At 37.5% G+C, this 18,963-nt stretch overlaps 1 protein-coding gene across 1 annotated transcript in view; it reads left to right on the top strand.

Moving 5' to 3' along the window:
• SLC30A7 (solute carrier family 30 member 7) overlaps window positions 1-18,963 on the top strand; it is an 85,462-nt gene that overhangs the window by 50,398 nt on the left and 16,101 nt on the right. Inside the window, exon 9 of the mRNA XM_030824986.1 lies at window positions 15,207-15,297. Coding sequence (XP_030680846.1) covers window positions 15,207-15,297 — 91 coding nt within the window. The remainder of the gene's footprint in view (window positions 1-15,206; window positions 15,298-18,963) is intronic.

Genomic DNA, 18,963 nt, shown 5'->3' with positions numbered 1-18,963 from the left:
CATCTTTTGAGATAATCATGTGGTTTTTGTAGTTGTTTCTGTTTATGTGATGGATTGTGTTTATTGATTTGCATATGTTGAACCAGCCTTGCATCCCAGGGATGAAGCCCACTTGATCGTGGTGGATAAGCTTTTTGATATGCTGCTGGATTTGGTTTGCCAGTATTTTATTGAGGATTTTTACATCGATGTTCATCAAGGATATTGTTCTAAAATTTTCTTTTTTTGTTGTGTCTCTGCCAGGCTTTGGTATCAGGATGATGCTGGCCTCATAAAATGTGTTAGGGAGGATTCCCTCTTTTTCTGTTGATTGGAATAGTTTCAGAAGGAATGGTACCAGCTCTTCTTTGTACCTCTGGTAGAATTCAGCTGTGAATCTGTCCGGTCCTGGATTTTTTTTGGTTGGTAGGCTATTAATTATTGCCTCAATTTCAGTAATTATTGTTACTGGTCTATTCAGAGATTCAACTTCTTCCTCGTTTAGTCTTGGGAGGATGTATGTGTCAAGGAATTTATCCATTTCTTCTAGATTTTCTAGTTTATTTGCATAGAGGAATTTCTTGCCTTCTGCTAGCTTTTGAATTTGTTTGCTCTTGGTTCTCTAGTTATTTTAATTGTGATATAAGGGTGTCGATTTTAGATCTTTCCAGATTTCTCTTGTGGGCATTTAGTGCTATAAATTTCCCACTATACACTGCTTTAAATATGTCCCAGAGATTCTGGTACATTGTGTCTTTGTTTTCATTGGTTTCTAAGAACATCTTTATTTCTGCCTTCATTTCATTATTTACCCAGTAGTCATTCAGGAGCAGGTTGTTCAGTTTCCATGTACTTGTGTGGTTTTGAGTGAGTTTCTTAATCCTGAGTTCTAATTTGATTGCACTGTGGTCTGAGAGACAGTTTGTTGTAATTTCTGTTCTTTTACATTTGCTAAGGAATGCTTTACTTCCAATTTATGTGGTCAATTTTACAATAAGTGTGATGTGGTGCTGAGAAGAATGTATATTCTGTTGATTTGAGGTGGAAAGTTCTGTAGAAGTCTGTTAATTTTGCTTGGTGCAGAGTTGATTTCAAGTCCTGGACATCCTTGTTAACCTTCTGTCTCGTTCTGATATTGACAGTGGGGTGTTAAAGTCTCCCATTATTATTGTATGGGAGTCTAAGTCTCTTTGTAGGTCTCTAAGGACTTGCTTTATGAATCTGGGTGCTCCTATGTTGGGTCCATATATATTTAGGATAGTTAGCTCTTCTTGTTGAATTGATCCCTTTACCATTATGTAATGGCCTTCTTTGTCTCTTTTGATCTTTGTTGTTTTAAAGTCTGTTTTATCAGAGACTAGGATTGCAACCCCTGCTTTTTCTTGCTTTCCATTTGCTTGGTAGGTCTTCCTCCATCCCTTTATTTTGAGCCGATATGTGTCTCTGCATGTGAGATGGGTTTCCTGAATACAGCACACTGATGGGTCTTGACTGTTTATCCAACTTGCCAGTCTGTGTCTTTTAATTGGGGCATTTAACCCCTTTACAATTAAGGTTAATATTGTTATGTGTGAATTTGATCTTGTCATTATGATGTTAGCTGGCTATTTTGCCCATTAATTGATGCAGTTTCTTCATAGCATTGATGGTCTTTACAATTTGGCATGTTTTTGCAGTGGCTGGTGCCGGTTGTTGCTTTCCATGTTTAGTGTTTCCTTCAGGAACTCTTGTAAGGCAGGCCTAGTGGTGACAGAATCTCTCAGCATTTGCTTGTCTGTAAAGGATTTTGTTTCTCCTCTGCTTATGTAGCTTAGTTTGGCTGGATATGAAGTTCTGGGTTGAAAATTCTTTTCTTTAAGAAATTTAAATATTGGCCCCCACTCTCTTCTGGCTTGTAGGGTTTCTCCAGAGAGATCCACTGTTTGTCTGATGGGCTTCCCTTTGTGGGTAACCGGACCTTTCTCTCTGGCTGCCCTTAACATTTTTTTCCTGCATTTCAGCCTTGGTGAATCTGACAATTGTGTGTCTTGGGGTTGGTCTTGTTGAGGAGTATCTTTGTGGTGTTCTTTATATTTCCTGAATTTGAATGTTGGCCTGCCTTGCTAGGTTGGGGAAGTTCTCCTGGATAAAATCCTGAAGAGTGTTTTCCAACTTTGTTCCATTCTCCCTGTCACTTTCAGGTATACTAGTCAAACATAGGTTTAGTCTTTTCACATAGTCCTGTATTTCTTGGAGGCTTTGTTACCTTTTACTCTTTTTTCTCTAAACTTGTCTTCTTGCTTTATTTCATTAATTTGATCTTCAATCACTGATACCCTTTCTTCCACTTGATCGAATTGGCTATTGAAGCTTGTGCATGCATCATGAAGTTCTCATGCCATGGTTTTCAGCTCCCTTAGGTCATTTAAGGTCTTCTCTACACTGTTTAGTTAGTCATTCATCTAACCTTTTTTCGAGGTTTTTAGCTTCCTTGTGATGGGTTAGAACATGCTCCTTTAGCTCAGAGAAGTTTGTTATTACCGATCTTCTGAAGCCTACTTGTGTCAACTCGTCTAAGTCATTCTCGGTCCAGCTTTGTTATGTTGCTGGTGAGGAGCTGCGATCCTTTGGAGGAGAAGAGGTGCTCTGGTTTTTAGAATTTTCAGCTTTTCTGCTCTGGTTTCTCCCCGTCTTTGTGGTTTTATCTACCTTTGGTCTATGATGTTAGTGACCTACAGATGGGGTTTTGGTGTAGATGTCCTTTTTGTTGAGGTTGATGATGCTATTCCTTTCTGTTTGTTGGCTTTACTTCTAACAGTCGGGTCCCTCAGCTTCAGGTCTGTTGGAGTTTGCTATAGGTCCACTCCAGACCCTGTTTGTCTGGGTATCACCAGCGGAGGCTGCAGAACAGCAAATATTGCTGCCTGATCCTTCCTCTGGAAGCTTCATCCCAGAGGGGCACCTGCCTGTATGAGGTGTCTGTCAGCCCCTACTGGGAGGTGTCTCCCAGTTAGGCTTCATGGGGGTCAGGGACCCACTTGAGGAGGCAGTCTGTCCATTCTCAGAGCTCAAACACCATGCTGGGAGAACCACTGCTCTCTTCAGAGCTGTCAGACAGGGACATTAAAGTCTGCAGAAGTTTCTGCTGCCTTTTGTTCAACTATGCCTTGCCCACAGAGGTGGAGTCTATAGAGACAGTAGGCCTTACTGAGCTGCGGTGGGCCCCTCCCAGTTCGAGCTTCCTGGCTGCTTTGTTTACCTACTCAAGCCTCAGCAATGCAGATGCCCCTCCCCCAGCCAGGCTGCAGCCTTGCAGGTTGATCTCAGACTGCTGTGCTAGCAGTGAGCAAGGCTCTGTGGGTATGGGACCCACTAAGCCAGGCATGGGAGAGAATCTCCTGGTCTGCCAGTTGCTAAGACCATGGGAAAAGTGCAGTATGTAGGTGGGAGTGTCCCCTTTTCCCAGGTACAGTCTGTCATGGCTTCCCTTGGGTAGGAAAGGGAAATCCCCCGATCCCTTGTGCTTCCTGGGTGAGGTGATGCCCCGCCCTGCCTCGGCTCGCCCTCCATGGGGTGCACCCACTGTCCACCCAGGCCCTGTGAGATGAACCAGGTACTTCAGTTGGAAATGCAGAAATCACCCGTCTTCTGCGTCGATCACGCTGGGAGCTGCAGCGGTTCTTTAGTTTTAATGGTCACTCTTAATCTGTGTATAATTTCAAACTCTCCACCACTAGGTATAGCCTGCCCTTAAATTAATCTGTTGTTTTGCTTAGTTAATTCTTTGGAAACATCAATTCCAGTCATACCTCAGCAAATAAATATTTTAATATAGTTAGCATCCAATGTAAGTAGCAATTAACTTACTTTGAGATATTCAATAAAAAATACATTCTCACAGTGAGATTTAAAATTTTGTATTTTAGGTAATCAGTTAAATAAGAGTTCTTTTTCTTTGTTTTTATTTCACAATTTAGGTTTACTTAAACATGTAACTTTGGAAGTCAGCATGGAGTTTGGGCCCAGAATGGAAATTAGGTGTCAGAGATTTGTTTTTGGTCATGTCATTTGACTGTACCAGTCAGCTCTATGATAGCAGAAAACTTTCACATTGTTTTTTATCACTGCCTCTTGCCAAGGTCCACTGGGGTTATTTTTAGTGTTCATGTTTTCCTGAGCTTTTGCATTTTTTTCTGTGGGCTGGTCCTTTTATACACTTTAAAAATCAGCTTCTCCTAAAATCAGGACTTTACTGTAGGCAAAGCTTCTCTGAAAGAGCCCACAAAGTCACTTTTATAACTTTAACACCGACTGGTTAAAAGCACTCACTATGTTGATGAAATCCTATTTTAGTTTGGGTTGCCCTAGAGACATGATTCATGTCCCTCTGTGACATGGATTCAAGTGCAAGTAGTTTATCTGGGAGGTGATCCCAACAAACACCTGTAGAGGAGTGGAGAAGTGAGACAGGGAAGGGAAGGAGCCAGCATCAGGTTCAGTGTCAGTTAAGTTACCACTATAGGCAACTGGAGCTTAAGTTGCTGAGTGACTCTGGGAGCCAGTGTAGGAGTCGTGTTTCAGAGTTATCCCACTGGAGGGGAAGAAGGGAAATGGGATTTATAGACCAACTCCTCAGTCGTTGGAAGACAGCTGCTGAAAAGGGAGGGAGTGGTGAATCAGATTTTTTCCACTTGGCAGGTATGCAAAGCAAGCTTTGGGGTCAGAGAAAGATGTTAGGCGAAATGCTGGCAGTTAGAAGGAAAAGGGGTGCGAAGCAGGGGAGGGGTATGTCAGGGTACTGACACAAAGTACCCCTTTGTCTACTACAAAGCTAGAACTCATTTAGAAAAAGCAAAGCAATAACAACAAATAACAACGAAAAAGGGAATCAGCTTAAGGGAATCAGGAAAGACAGAAAAATGCTAATCAGAAAAAAAAGCTTTGTTATAGAATCTTAGTTAATCCATTCCTAATTTTCAGCAAAGAACATCCACAAATTATACTAAAATGTTGCTTGTGAAAAAGGAGGCACTACCCTCTAAGTCTCGTAGTTGAAGAAGAATGGAACCCAACTTTTCCACAGCATTACTTCCCATAATGCTCCAAGGTGCACCTCTTTTCTTCAGTTAGAGGTGTCTCCCTACTGCCCAGTGTGCTCATGCCCAGCTCGCGGTAACTGCTGTGCCTTTGTTCGTGCTGCTCAGCCTGCCTGGAATCCTCTCTCTGTTGTGAAAAGTCTTCCCACCTGGAAGACATAACTCAGGCCCTCCTCTAGCCAGTAAGGTCCTGCCAACAACCTGATTTCTCCCTCCTTACCCACCTGGCTAGGGTAAGAAGAATGGCTGGGCAGAAGAATGGCCCCAAAGATGGCCAAGTCCTAATCCCTGAAACCTGTGAATATATTACCTTACTTCACAAAAGGGACTTCTCAGATGTAATTAAGTTAAAGATTTTGAGATGGGAGATTATTCTGCATTATCCAAGTGGGCCCAATATAATAAAAAAGGGGTCTTAAAAGATGGAAGTGGAAGGCAGAAGAGTCAGAGTCAAAGAGAAATCTGAAGAGGCTATGCTGCTGGCTTTGAAGATGGAGGAAGAGGCCGGGGCCAAGGAATGCAGGTGACCTCTAGATGTCAGAAAAGTCAAGGAAACACATTCTTTCCAGAGCCTGTGACACCTTGATTTTAGCCCAATGGAACATATTTTGGACTTCTAACCTCCAGAACTGCAAGATAATTAATTTGTGCTATTTTAAGTCACACACATACATACACACACACACACACACACACGCACAAATTCACTATATAGCCAGAGTGCCTGGGTTCAAATCCTGTTTTAACTTTTTAGCTGTGTGAGCTTGGACAAGTCACTTAGCTTCTCTGTGACTCAAGTTTTCATCTTTAAAATGGGGACAATGATAATACCTACCACATAATTTGTTGTGTGTGACTTAAATGGGTTAAGATGTGTATATAAAGTCTTGAACAGCACCTGCCACACTTCTAGTAAAAGTGTTAATTCTTGCCTGCCTTTCTTAAAGGAAAGCTATTGGGAAGCAGACACCATCCACTTAAAGGTAGTCTTCTCTTACTACTGTGACATGTTGTTTCATGTAATTGACTCTTACTCATTCATCACCAAATAGGGAAAGACAGAGAGAAAAAAGGCAAGAAAAAAAAACAAAGAGATATAGTTCATCTATGTCTTCACTAGTTACTTTGGAATGACTAGTTCTTGGCTACCTGATGGGCCAGGTCCTTAACCAAATCCAGATAGGTTCTACCTGCATCATTTAAGAGGACAAAAGATTAACTATATTTTCAAAGATGCCCTTCTCTCCTTTTCTGCAGTGTCCTTCCTGGATGCTGAATTTCTTCACAGCAACATACTCGGCCATTAAGAGTCAAAGCTTTATTACCATATTGTGAGGAAATGATAGAGTTTGAACACTATGTAGATTGGATCAAATATAAGTATACCATTTTTAACTTGTACTAGTGATATGGTTTGGATTTGTGTCCCTACTCAAACCCCATGTCTCATTGGAGGAAGGACCTGGTGGAAGGTGATTGGATCATGGGGGTGGATTTCCCCCTTTCTGTTCTTGTGATAGTGAGTTCTCATGAGATCTGATGATTTAAAAGTGTGTGGCACTTCCTCCTTCACTGTCTCTTTCTCTCCTGCCACCATGTGAAGAAGGTCCTGTCTTCCCCTTCACCTTCTGCCATGATTGTAAGTTTCCTGAGGCCTCCTACTCATGCTTCCTGTTAAGCCTGTGGAACTGTGAGTCAATTAAACCTCTTCTTTTCATAAATTACCTAGTCCCAGGTAGTTTTTTATAGCAGTATGAAAGCAGACAAATACAACTAGGTAGACATAGTTTGACTCAGATTCCTGATAGCTAGTTGAAACCAGAGATTAATTAGCATTTTGGTCCTATTCCTTTTGGATTTTTCTTGCTGACCTTTTTGTTCTGGGCTAATACTTGTCATTTCTGAAGCTACCTGAATGGTAATTCATTCGATTTTGATAGTCTTAACAAGTACTTCTTGTTGTCTCATCTGGTTTTTCTAAACAAGGTCCTGTTTCTTGACTTCTATGCTTTTTAAAATGCAGATTTGCCTAAAGAGCTTCTTCTCCTTCCTGTGTCCATCCTTACCTAACTGCTGCTTTCAGATGGAGTGGGGCGGTTCCTCCAGGTCTCATTAGCATTTCAATACAAATGTTACCATATTTAATATGAATAATATGAATTTATTCCTGCCTGATCTTCTCTCAAAGCCATGTATATTTTGTGGAGCTTTTTGCCCAATACTGTATTGACTTTAGTCTCTTCCCATTTTAAGATTTAATTTTTACTTATATTGCTGGTGTGATTTTAGTTTCTTATTCATAAAAATGAAGAGAAGAGCTTTTATTAAGATAAATTGCACATTGAGAATTGAGAATGCTGATTGTTCCTGTCTAAGTATAATTCTAATGTATGTTTGAGTGGAGGATAAGATACTTTGCTTTCTGTTTATTAGAGGTTCTTTTTCAGATATGACTGAATTGGGAAGCTCTTCACTGTTATGCTATTTAGCTATTATTGTAAAGGGTTGAAAATCACGTCAAACAAGGGCTAATTTAGATGTCAGTAATCTGCCATTTGAAATTTCTAAGTATATAATACATTCTTCAGCAGATGTGTTAAGTGGTTATTATGTTCTAAGCATTGTGCTGGGCACTAGGAATAAAATGAATACGGCATTTCATTCTTATTCTCTTAACTCTAGAGAACATAACTGTGATGAGATAGTGCAGTGTGTGCAGAGCTTTTGTCTTGGCAGTGTCACACCCAACTCTGCCACTAACTCTTACCTATGTATAACAAAGAACAAGTTATTTTAACCTCTCCAAGTCAGTTTTCTCATGGGTAAAATGAGGGAGTGATTTTAACATTTTCTTAAAGGTTACTTAAGGTTGTTGTGAGGATTAAATTTAAAAAAATTTATGAAAGCATTTTAAAAGCTATTAAGTGCTATCTAAACAATGACATTACTAATTATTTACAAATTTGACATTATACACTGGTGTTTTTGGTCCAAAGACCAGATGCATTAGGTGTTATAACTAAGTTCCAGAAGCTTATGGAAAAGGATGACTTTTTCATGACTTTGGCTCTAAGTTCTAGGGGTACCTTAGGGCATCTTAATATCCCCATTATTGGTAAAGTAGGTTCTCTGTAAATATGCATTGATTTGAGCCAGATGTTTCAGAACCACAGTATAATTATAAAGTAAACCACAATCCCAGGTGATAAGATTTTGGGTTATCTATTCTATGGAAGGCTTATGAAATTCTGGATTAATAGGTAATTATCCATCACTATGAATTAATTATATTTATGCAAATGTGCCTGAATATGTAATTTAAATGTGAATTGCATTACCATTATGGGCCAGTTTTCTTTGGCTTTTTTGTCCCCTGAAAATATGGTATACAACATATGCCAAATTTATTTTTAAAAGTATAATTTTCTTTCTTTATGTTTGTAGATTGTAAGGGGTTTGTTTGTAGATTGTAAGAACCCCTACAATATATAGGAAAACTTAGCTCATAAGCTGATTCATCAAGATGAATCTGTAATCATGTTTTAATTAATATTACTTGACATTTATTCTCAGATCTAAGTAATAATTTTAACTGAAATTTTTTATTGTTAAACATTATGATTGTCAGTAGACTGTTCTTCAGAAGTTTTCGTAATGCATACCCTTTTTTGTTTGGTTTGTTTATGATTACTGGTAGATAATTTTATTTACTGTTGAAGTAGTGAGCTTCTTTCACTAAAAGCTGCTTCTGAAGTAAGATTTGAATATATTTTTACTTGTAAAATTACTGGCAGTAAAGAGTAATAAGTAACTACTGCTCATTTAATCTGTTAGCATTTAAGGGTAAAGCTTTCAAATTAATATTATGTTTATGATTATATGATTACGAATTTGATTTACCTTCAGCTTTTGAAGAATAAAATCATTGCCCTGTTTTACTGGTAAACTCATACCTAATGACTCATCTCTTTTTATTTATGATAGGGAAATGGTGCTTCATTGTAAATGCTAGAATTGGGTTAGTCAACCAGAAGTGAACCTCTAATTGTTTCCAAATGCTTACTTTTTGGGTTTGGATGCAGCTCTAAGTCTTAGCTCAGTCAGGAATTTGCTAAGCTTGTCTTTTTCTACGTATCCTTTCATTATGGCTAGATAGATCCAAGCTAAAATCTGGTTTGTGCTTCTCCATTACAATAGTTAATCAGAAAAATATGGACACAAACTCCTGAGCTAAACACAATTTTAAAAGGCAAAAACTAGAGTTTCTAAAGGTTTCTTTTACATATTTATGACTCTTTAAATTATTATAGAAATTGGGCTTGTTCTAAATTGCATATCACTGTGTGATTTAGTAAGTACCTTTACTCTCTACCATAGTTTTATGACCTAGTTATTGCTCCTATAGCTGAAATTCTTGCATTATTTTTAAATTGCTATTGGAGAAAGTTAGTGTGACATATCCATTTGCTTTGGTGAAATGCTTGCTGCTGTTGAGTGTAAAGATTTTGTTAAAATTCTACCTAAAAAGGCAACCATTCCAAATTTCAGTATAAGCAAATCAATAAAAACCACAGTTGATCCTAATGAAAAAAAGAGATAAAAATGCACTATAATTTTATTTCCTTATATCAGTTATGATGTCTTATAATTTAGTTAATTTTAAAATGTATGTTTATTTCTAATATTTTATTAAAATGTTTATCTACATATGGTTCTTGAATGGCGTTAAAATGAGTGATTTCTAAATTTCCTTTTAATTCTAATATGATATTATCTGTGATCATGTAACTTCTTTACTAATTCTAGAGTCCTCAAACTAAGGGCCTCATGTGAAAGCGAATTTTAGGAGGAAAAAAGGAAGTACTAGGTTATTTTTTTAAAAGGTGGTGGCAGGGAGTGGCAGACTTTGGAAGGCAACACACATGGAATACACACATAAAAATTTGAACAAAGATTTGGATAAATCTGTAGATTTTTTTCTATGTGACTTATTAAGAGACTGTTGGACTAAGGGAATGTCTTTAATGTTTTAAGGCTGATCTCCTCAAGGATTATTATAGATGGGATTCACCATCTGTTACTGTGTTTTAGCTCCTTGGGAGAAACAACTAGACTAAACCTGAATATTCTAAAACAATAAATTTTTAAAAGTTGTTCGCAAAAGTTATTTCACACCTGTTGCTTAAGTAATGTTATTTCTCATACTGTATGCCTTCTGTTGCAGTTGAGTCAATGCCTCTTCTATTCCTTTTTCTCTTCCCCTTTACTTTTAAAGGTATGTTTAAAAAGAAGTTATCAACATACCAATTAAGAAAACCATTTACCAAAAGTTCATGGAAAGTGAAAATGGATACAAGCGTAATATGTAGTTGCTTTAAATTCATATGTGCCTTCTTCTAAATGGTTGGCCCTAAATAAGATTGATGCCTGATTTCCATTGCCTTCTCTGCAGGCTTATCAAAAATAAAGTTATGAATTTCTCTGAAGTGAAATATTCTATATTATTTATTTTTGTATTTCCGGTGTCTAGCACATGCTTGCTACATGGTTGGCATATAACAGATGTTTTTTGACTTGACCTTTTCAAAACTGAACTTGGAGTCTAACGACCTGATCTGTTCCAGTTCTCCTGCTTAATAGCTGTGCCCTTAAACAAGTTACTTTGGTGCTCTAGGCCACCATTTCCACAACTCGAGAGTAAGGTCCCACCTGGTTCCAGAAAATCTGATGCCAGATATATAGTAGTAGATCCTTAATGATCGCTTAATATTGATTGCTTAATAAAATTCATTTGCTGGATTATCTATCATGATAGAATAAATCATTTTGCTAAGCATATCTATGTGTCATTTGGTGACACTGCTTTTTTCCCCTTAGTGTATAAAAACAATTTATATTTTCTTTCATTTCCAAATATATTCTCTCTCTAGTATTCTTTATAGTTTTACCACTTTTTCTTATTGAATGGAAAATATATAAAAGATGAAAGAAATTGCCTGGATGTTTAGTCTACTCCTTCATTTTATAGATGAGAAAACTGATGCTCTGGAAGACTATGTGATTTGCTTAAAGCTATTTAATGGCAGAATCAGAACCCAAGTGTCATGGTTTCCATGAGTGTAATTTTCACGTCAGATATCTAAACATTGTTAGTAGTTCCCTAGATTAAAATTGGAGAAGAAATTATTAAAATAACTAAACTTACGAGGTAGGTGGGAAAAAAACCTTTTTTCTTATTCTCAAACATAATTCAAGGAGAACTATTCTTGTGCTCATTTTCTGAGTACAGTTAGGAAAAGACAAAAATTTTAAGTTTAATATATGAAAACATTCTGTGATGGATTCTTCTTTTTTCCTGAGAAATGAGGATGGAGAGAGTAAAGAAAAATGATGGTTGAATTGTACCTAATTAATATGCCATCATTTTTTTCTTTGTCTTTTTTGTAAACACAGGAAGTCTTCACCTGTTTAAGAGCAACATAGTAGGTAGAAACAGATCCCACTCTTTAGTTTAGATGAATGAATAACCAATATTCTTCACTGTCAAAATCCTTAAGTCCATTTGCAGTTGTTTTCTACTCATTTTTTTTTCTCTTTCTCCAACCTGGCTTTTACTGTTCCTGAAATGTTACAGTGGATGGCCTCAAACGATATTTGCGTTGTTGTTGTTGTTGTTGTTGTTTTGAATGGGGTCTCGCTCTGTCGCCCAGGCTGGAGTGCAGTGGCCCTATCTCAGCTCACTGCAAGCTCCACCTCCCAGGTTCACGCCATTCTCCTGCCTCAGCCTCCCGAGTAGCTGGGACTACAGGCGCCCACCACCACGCCCGGCTAATTTTTTATATTTTTAGTGGAGACGGGGTTTCACCGTGTTAGCCAGGATGGTCTCGATCCCCTGACCTCGTGATCTGCCCGCCTTGGCCTCCCAAAGTGCTGGGATTACAGGCGTGAGCCACCGCGCCCGGCCAGTATTTGCATTGTTTAATCTAATGGCCTTTTTCTGTTTCTGTTTTTCTTCATTGAGGCATTTACTGTTGCTGGAAATATGTTTCCCCTTTTTCCAGATGTTTTACTTACTGTGACTTTACTTTCTTTACCTAGTGCCTTTTCTTAACTGCTAATGATTCCATATATTATTTAAGATTTAGTATTGATCCCTAGCCTTAGATATACTTTTAAAATTTATGAATTAATTATGTTTAACGGATTCAGCTACAAATTCTGTTCCATAAACATTTATTTGCCAAACACCATCTGAGATGCTGGGTTTACAAACATAAATAAGATAATTCCTACCTTAAAGCAGCTTTCTGTTTAGAGGGAGGGGAAACACAATCTGGTAATTATCATGCAATGTAGTAATAGTGTAGGTGGCACAGATTTTTTTCATAGGAACACAGAGAAGACACTTCATACAGTGTAGAAGACAGTTTGGGATCAGGAAATATACCCTAAAAGAGGTGACACTTGAGATTTTAAAGAAGGAATGTAAGACTGTAGGGCAGCTTAGGGACATTCTAAGCAGAGGTTATAGTTTGAGCAAAACCATGAAAGTAAGAAACAGCATAAGGTAAAGTACAAGTATGTTATATTTGGAGAGCTTAAAATATGAAGCAAGGATTAATAGGAGGTGAAGGTAGAGGGGCCAGATCCAAAAATATACCATGTTAAAGTGCCAGCACTTAATTCCCTAGGCAGTGGGGCGCTTTTGACACATTTCTTAGTGGGAAACGGATAGGGTCACATACCTATTTTATGTAGATTAGTCTAACGTCTCTATAAAATATGGTTGTATTAGTTATCTGTGGATACATAATAAAGTACCCAAAAACCTAGTAGCTAAAATAATACACATTATTATCTTATACTTTCTGTGGTTCAGGAACCTGGGCATAGCTAACTGTACTGCTTGGCTCAGGATCTCTCACAAGGCAGTAATCAAGGTAGGAGCCGGGGCTGCAGTTATTCCAAGGTTCATCTGGGGGAAAATCCACTTCTGAGCTCACTCAAGTGGTTACTGACAGAATTATGTTCCTTGTGGGCTGTTGAACTGAGGGTCTGTCTAGTATTTCTCAAGAAGTATCCTTCAGTTTCTTGCCACATGGTCCTCGCTATAGCACAGCTCACAACACAGCAACTATGAGAGAGCAAGTGAAAGCAAACGAGGAGGTTATACAAGACAGAAGCCAGAGTCTTTTTACTTAATCTTGGTAGTGACATCTCATCACTTTGCCATACTCTGTTCATTAGCAGCAAGCCACTAAGTCCTGAAATTTTACATAGGGCATGAATACTACATAGGGCAGGGTCATTGGGAGCCATCATTGAAGCTGCCTGTTACGTGGACTTGAGGAAATAAGACTAGAGCTGAAGGGACCACTTAGGAAGCTATTACAATAATCCACGTGAAAAATACGGAGATTATTGTTGTGGACATGCGTAGTACGATGAAGGGGAAGGAACTGAGTCAAGAAATATTTAGGATATTAAATCACGAGAACTTGGTGATTTAAGGGAGAAAAAGGAATTAAGGGTGACATCTAATTTTTCTTGGTTCTTAAATCACTATTGACTAAATAATATTTTTACTTGAATGTGACCGAAACTCCTGTCCACATTTAGCTTTCTATCCTCATCACTGCCATCTTCTCCATATTTTTTAGTAATCTGTTTGTCCTTAACATTGCTCTCACTGTGTCTTTCGTTAGATCCAGTTAGACACCAGTTATTTCTATTTGCTTAATTTTCCTATTTGTCTTTGTTCCTATGGTTACCCTGCTTGTCCAAGTACTTATCACTATACACTTAAAGTATGAAAACAGTCTCCTCATTTTTTTCCTGTTCCCTATGCCCTTCTTCAGGGCAGAGTTTGAAACATTTGATTATCTGTATTTCTGTCATTCATTTAACCAACAATTGGGCCCGCTTTATGACCAGCACTTTGCGAGACCTTGAGAATATAATAGTGAGCCAGATAAGCATTGTATCTATTCTTTTGGGTCTTTCTTGGTACCTCTCTTTTCATCTGTCAAAATACCACCAGTCCTGAAAGTACACTTGCTTCTACTCTTCTTATGAGATCTTCCTTGAAAGATGGATGTTCTTTTTATCTTCATCACCTACAGCTATTATCAGAAGTTTTACTTTGAAAATTTTGAAATTCTGTAAGTTTAAAAGTGAGCACTGTAAGACTCTAAGGTGAATTGGATATGTGCTAGATTAGAAAGCCATTGCATTAGAGTCACCCTCACCATTCTACTATTAATTGTTCTGTGGTTTTTTTTTTTTTTTTTTTAGACGGAGAGTCTCGCTCTGTGGCCCAGGCTGGAGTGTGGTGGTGCGATCTTGGCTCACTGCAAGCTCCGCCTGCCGGGTTCATGCCATTCTCCTGCCTCAGCCTCCCCAGTAGCTGGGACTACAGGTGCCCGCCACCACGCCCGGCTAATGGTTTTTTTTTTTTTTTGTATTTTTAGTAGAGACAGGGTTTCACCGTGTTAGCCAGGATGGTCTCGATATCTTGACCTCGTGATCCGCCTGCCTTGGCTTCCCAAAGTGCTGGGATTACAGGCGTGAGCCACCGCACCCGGCCTGTTTTGTGTACATTTAATCATCCAAATAGCCTAAAGCAGTAGTTTCAAATACTAATTGAGGACTAGTTACATCAACACATGCAGACTTTTGGGCACCATCCCTAGCGGAGCTGAGTTCATTTCACTGCATCTGTGGTTATCGCCAGGCTTCTGTATTTTTTAAGTAATGAAATATGACTGATATTGGACAAATAGACTGATGTATTCATTTTTTTGTATTTTCCTTATCAGTGCTACTATGATTACTTTGGAAGGTTCTGACCATGTGGAGTCATATTTTAACTAACAGTTGAAAATGTGCTGGGTTTAGATGATATGATATTATTTCAGTTTTATAGCTTTACTCTTTCATACATTAATACATTTTCTCTAGTTCTTTTACTTTTACTTTGGATAATTTACTGATCACATGGAAAATCTAAAACAATGACTGGTTGATTGTTTTTTCTCATATTATTCCAATAAGTTCTATTATATTCTATCATAGGGAGGTATAGTATTACTTTCTTGCTGGATGGGATTGTCAGAATGTGACTTAATAAATTGTTGTCTTCCTTTTCCTTAGCGTTATTCCTCTTTTAAGAGAATCTGTTGGAATATTAATGCAGAGAACTCCTCCCCTATTAGAAAATACTCTGCCTCAGTGCTATCAGAGGGTGAGTTTCAAATACTCCAAACCATTGGATTTTTTGCTGTTTTCAATCTCTTGATTTTCAGCTTTCACATGTGAGTAACATGTGTGTATAATTGACTGTTTCTTCCAAGATTGAATGCCAACCATGAAATGTCATTTATACAAACCAGAATAAAATTGTCGGAAAATATTGAACTTTACTAAAGAAAATGTGGTAGAAATTGTTCTGATCTAGAAATTGAGCAGTTTTTAAAAATATAGAATATCTATAGCAGAGATATTCATTCAACATAGAGTTTTTGAGCTCCTACTCTACCAGATACTCTTCTGAAGTACTGGGGAGGTAATGGTAAACAAGACAGACAGTGCCTCTGTTTCATGGAACTTACAGTCCAGTGGGGAAATACAGTAACTAAACAGTAAGTAGATAAATAAGAAAATATCAATGAGAATTACTATAGTAGAAATAAAACAAAGTGATGTGATAGTCATGGATGGCTACCTTAGATTCACTAAGGAAGTTATATTCAAGGAAATTGAATCTTTGAAGACGAGAAAGAGCTAGCCATATGAAAATACTGGAGAAGAATGTTCCAGGCAAGGGAAATTGCTAATGTAAAAGTGCTATGGCTGGATTTAATTTGTGTTTGAAGAACAGAATAAAAAAGGCCATTGTGGCTGAAGCATATTAAATAAAGGGAAGAATGGCTTGAAAGCCTGGAGAGAATGGCAGGAGCAAGATCATTTAGGGTTTTGGGTCATAGATTTAGATTTAATTCTAACTCAGTGGGAAGCATTGGAAAGCTTTTAGGCAATAGAAGTGTCATAAATCCTATGTTTTTAAGAGATTATTGTGTTTTCTATGAAGAGAACATATTCTAGGGAGGATGAAAGCAAAGAAAACCAGTTATGAAGTTATTGTCCTCTAAGTGAAAAACAATGGTGGTTTAGATTACAGTTGTAGCAGTGAAGATAAATACACATTTCGGATATGTTTTTGGAAGTGGATTATATTAGCAGAGGGGAGAGAAAGTGTTGGTTTATTACTTGGTAGATGGTAATGCCACTTACTGAGACTGAGGCCTTGTTGGTACAGGTTTGAGGATGGAAAATCTCCCCAAATGAAGAGTTCTATTCTGGATATGTTAAAATGGAAATGGCTACTATACTTCTAGGAGAAATGATACTTAAGTAGTTGGATGTGAAAATCTTGAGTTTTGGGGACAGATTAGGACCAGAAAGAGTTATAAGTCATCAATATATGAATAACATCTAAAACATCAAGATTGTATTGATTACCTCTGGAGAAGTTCTAGTTCTACTCTTTTAGCTCTGCTTTCAACTCTAAATTTGGAGCATAGGTGAGAAAGCCAGGAAAGGTAGTGGTTAGTGGTGTGCTGGAAAACCAGAAGAGTGTAGGATCACAGAGTTGAAGAAGGAGGAAGTAATTAACTGTGTTGAATATTTCTGGGGGTCAAAGAGGGTAAAAACAAGAAGTGATCATTGGCATTCTGGATGCCATTATTGACCTTGTTAAGAGCAATTTCATTGGAGTGTTGGAGAGGGGAGCATGATTTGAGTGGATTAAGGAGAAAATGAATGGGGAAGTGACAATTCCTTTAAGAAGTGTTGTTAAAGGGAGCAGAGAAATGAGTTGATAGCGGACATGGATGTACTATCAGGAGAGAGGGTATTTTTTTGTTTTTTTGAAGTAGGATGTTTAGAACAGCATTATCCCACGGAATTTTCCCCAATAATGGAAATGTTCTATAATCTGCACTGTCCAATATGGAAGCCACAAACCACATGTGGCTAGTGTAACTGATTCTTTTTAACTTAATTTCCATTCATTTAAATAGTCACATGTGTCTAGTGACTTTTGAATTGCACAGCACAGTTCTAGAACATGTGCATTAACTGATGGTAACAGTCTGAGAGGAAGAAATTGTTATAGTACTAAAGGACATTATTAAAGGAATGACATCATGAGATGATGAGAAAGGATAGAACCCAAAGCACAATGGAAGGATTTGTTGTTGATAATAGCAGGGGTACTAGATCCTCTGAGGGAATGCAGAAATGCTGACATAGATGAGAGGTCACTGGTAGATTTAATGGTAAAGGATAAGGGATTTTCTTTGTACTTCTGTTTTCTCTTTAATGTACCAGGCAGTGTAATCATGCAGAGAGATCAGAAGGCTAGAGGAAAAAGGAGAAGGTATAAAATAATCTTTTGATACAGGGAAAGTACATATTGCCCATTCAAAATTTGTGGTTATTATTTTAAGGTAGCATCAATCAGCATAATTGTTACTAATTGTTTTATATATATATGTATATGTATATATACACATACACATATATAGTTATATAACATATATTACATATATATTCTATGTTATATGTGTTATGTAACTATATATGTTATATATATGTGTGTGTGTGTATATATATATATATTTTTTTTTCTCTTCTTCACAATTAACTACAGGGTGAGTATCGTCTTCCTTTCCCTAGGTAAAATTGAGGCTCACCTTAGGTCCAAATGCTAGTGGCTGAATCAGGATTCTAATCCACATCGTCACTCTGACTCTAAAGGTCATGTTCTTTCTACTGTACCACACTGCCCTTTTCATCTGTAACTACACTTTCCTTCCATTTTTTAATTTGTAAAATTAAGCCAGTTTCTACAGGAATTATTCTTTAGTTTGTGTTTTAAGATAACTGCAGTCATGTACTTGTACTGCTACATATGGAAGTAGGAGAAATCTTTTCAACCAGGTTTTTTCATTAACAGTGGAACTCACCTTAGGCCTCATCCATGAGGATGCCATGTAGAAAAATGTGGAGGGATATCTGGCTAAAACAGCTATGTTGTCAGAGTCCAAAAAGAGGAAGAAAAAGTACACCTTGATCTTTTTCCCCAATAAAAGCAGTTTTTAAAGAAGGCACGGTAGATATTATCTCAGTTTCCCATCAACTGCCTTGGAGTTTATAGAAAATAATGACTACATTCATCAAATTCTGACAAAAAATAAATATTTTTGATAGATATAAGATCAACATTTTCTTAACTTCCCAAGTAGATTATGTAAAAATCAGAATCTCAGAACTGAAAAAGATCTTATTGTACATTTGGCCCAGCCTTCTGTCTGTTGCAAAATCTCCTCTATGACATCAAGTTGGTATTACAGCTTCTTGACCATTTCTGGAGATAAGTAGTTAACACACTCACAGAGAAGCTCCCTCTTTCCTTGTAAACTGCTGTAATTGTTACAAAGATCTTTTCACATTGAGCTTTTTTCTTTTAACTTCTGGTTGTTGATCTTAGTTCAGCTCCTCCAGATCAATATAGAGATGCAGAACAATGGCAGTGATTTGGGTATCTGTCTTTTTCCTGGTCTTCAGGGAATACATCTAATGTTTCATCCTTATTTTCTGTACATTTTTCGTAGTTAGCCTATATTAAGTTAATAGTTTTTTTTCCAAATCATAAATAAGTGTTGGACTTTATAAAGTGATTGTTACTGTAAATTTCCCTGTGGGGCACACTCTCAGGTGTGTCCTACAAATTTTGATACGTGTTTGTTTATATTTCCCAAATAGTTGTCATGGTACCTGGCACATAATTAGTACTCGAGTATTTATTTATTTATTTATTTATTCATTCATTCAAACATCCTCCTTT

The sequence above is a fragment of the Nomascus leucogenys genome, chromosome 12, assembly GCF_006542625.1.
Source record: "Nomascus leucogenys isolate Asia chromosome 12, Asia_NLE_v1, whole genome shotgun sequence".
NCBI classification, from domain to species: domain Eukaryota; kingdom Metazoa; phylum Chordata; class Mammalia; order Primates; family Hylobatidae; genus Nomascus; species Nomascus leucogenys.
The sequence above is the reverse complement of the archived record's forward strand: the minus strand, read 5'-3'. Positions and strand labels throughout refer to the sequence as shown.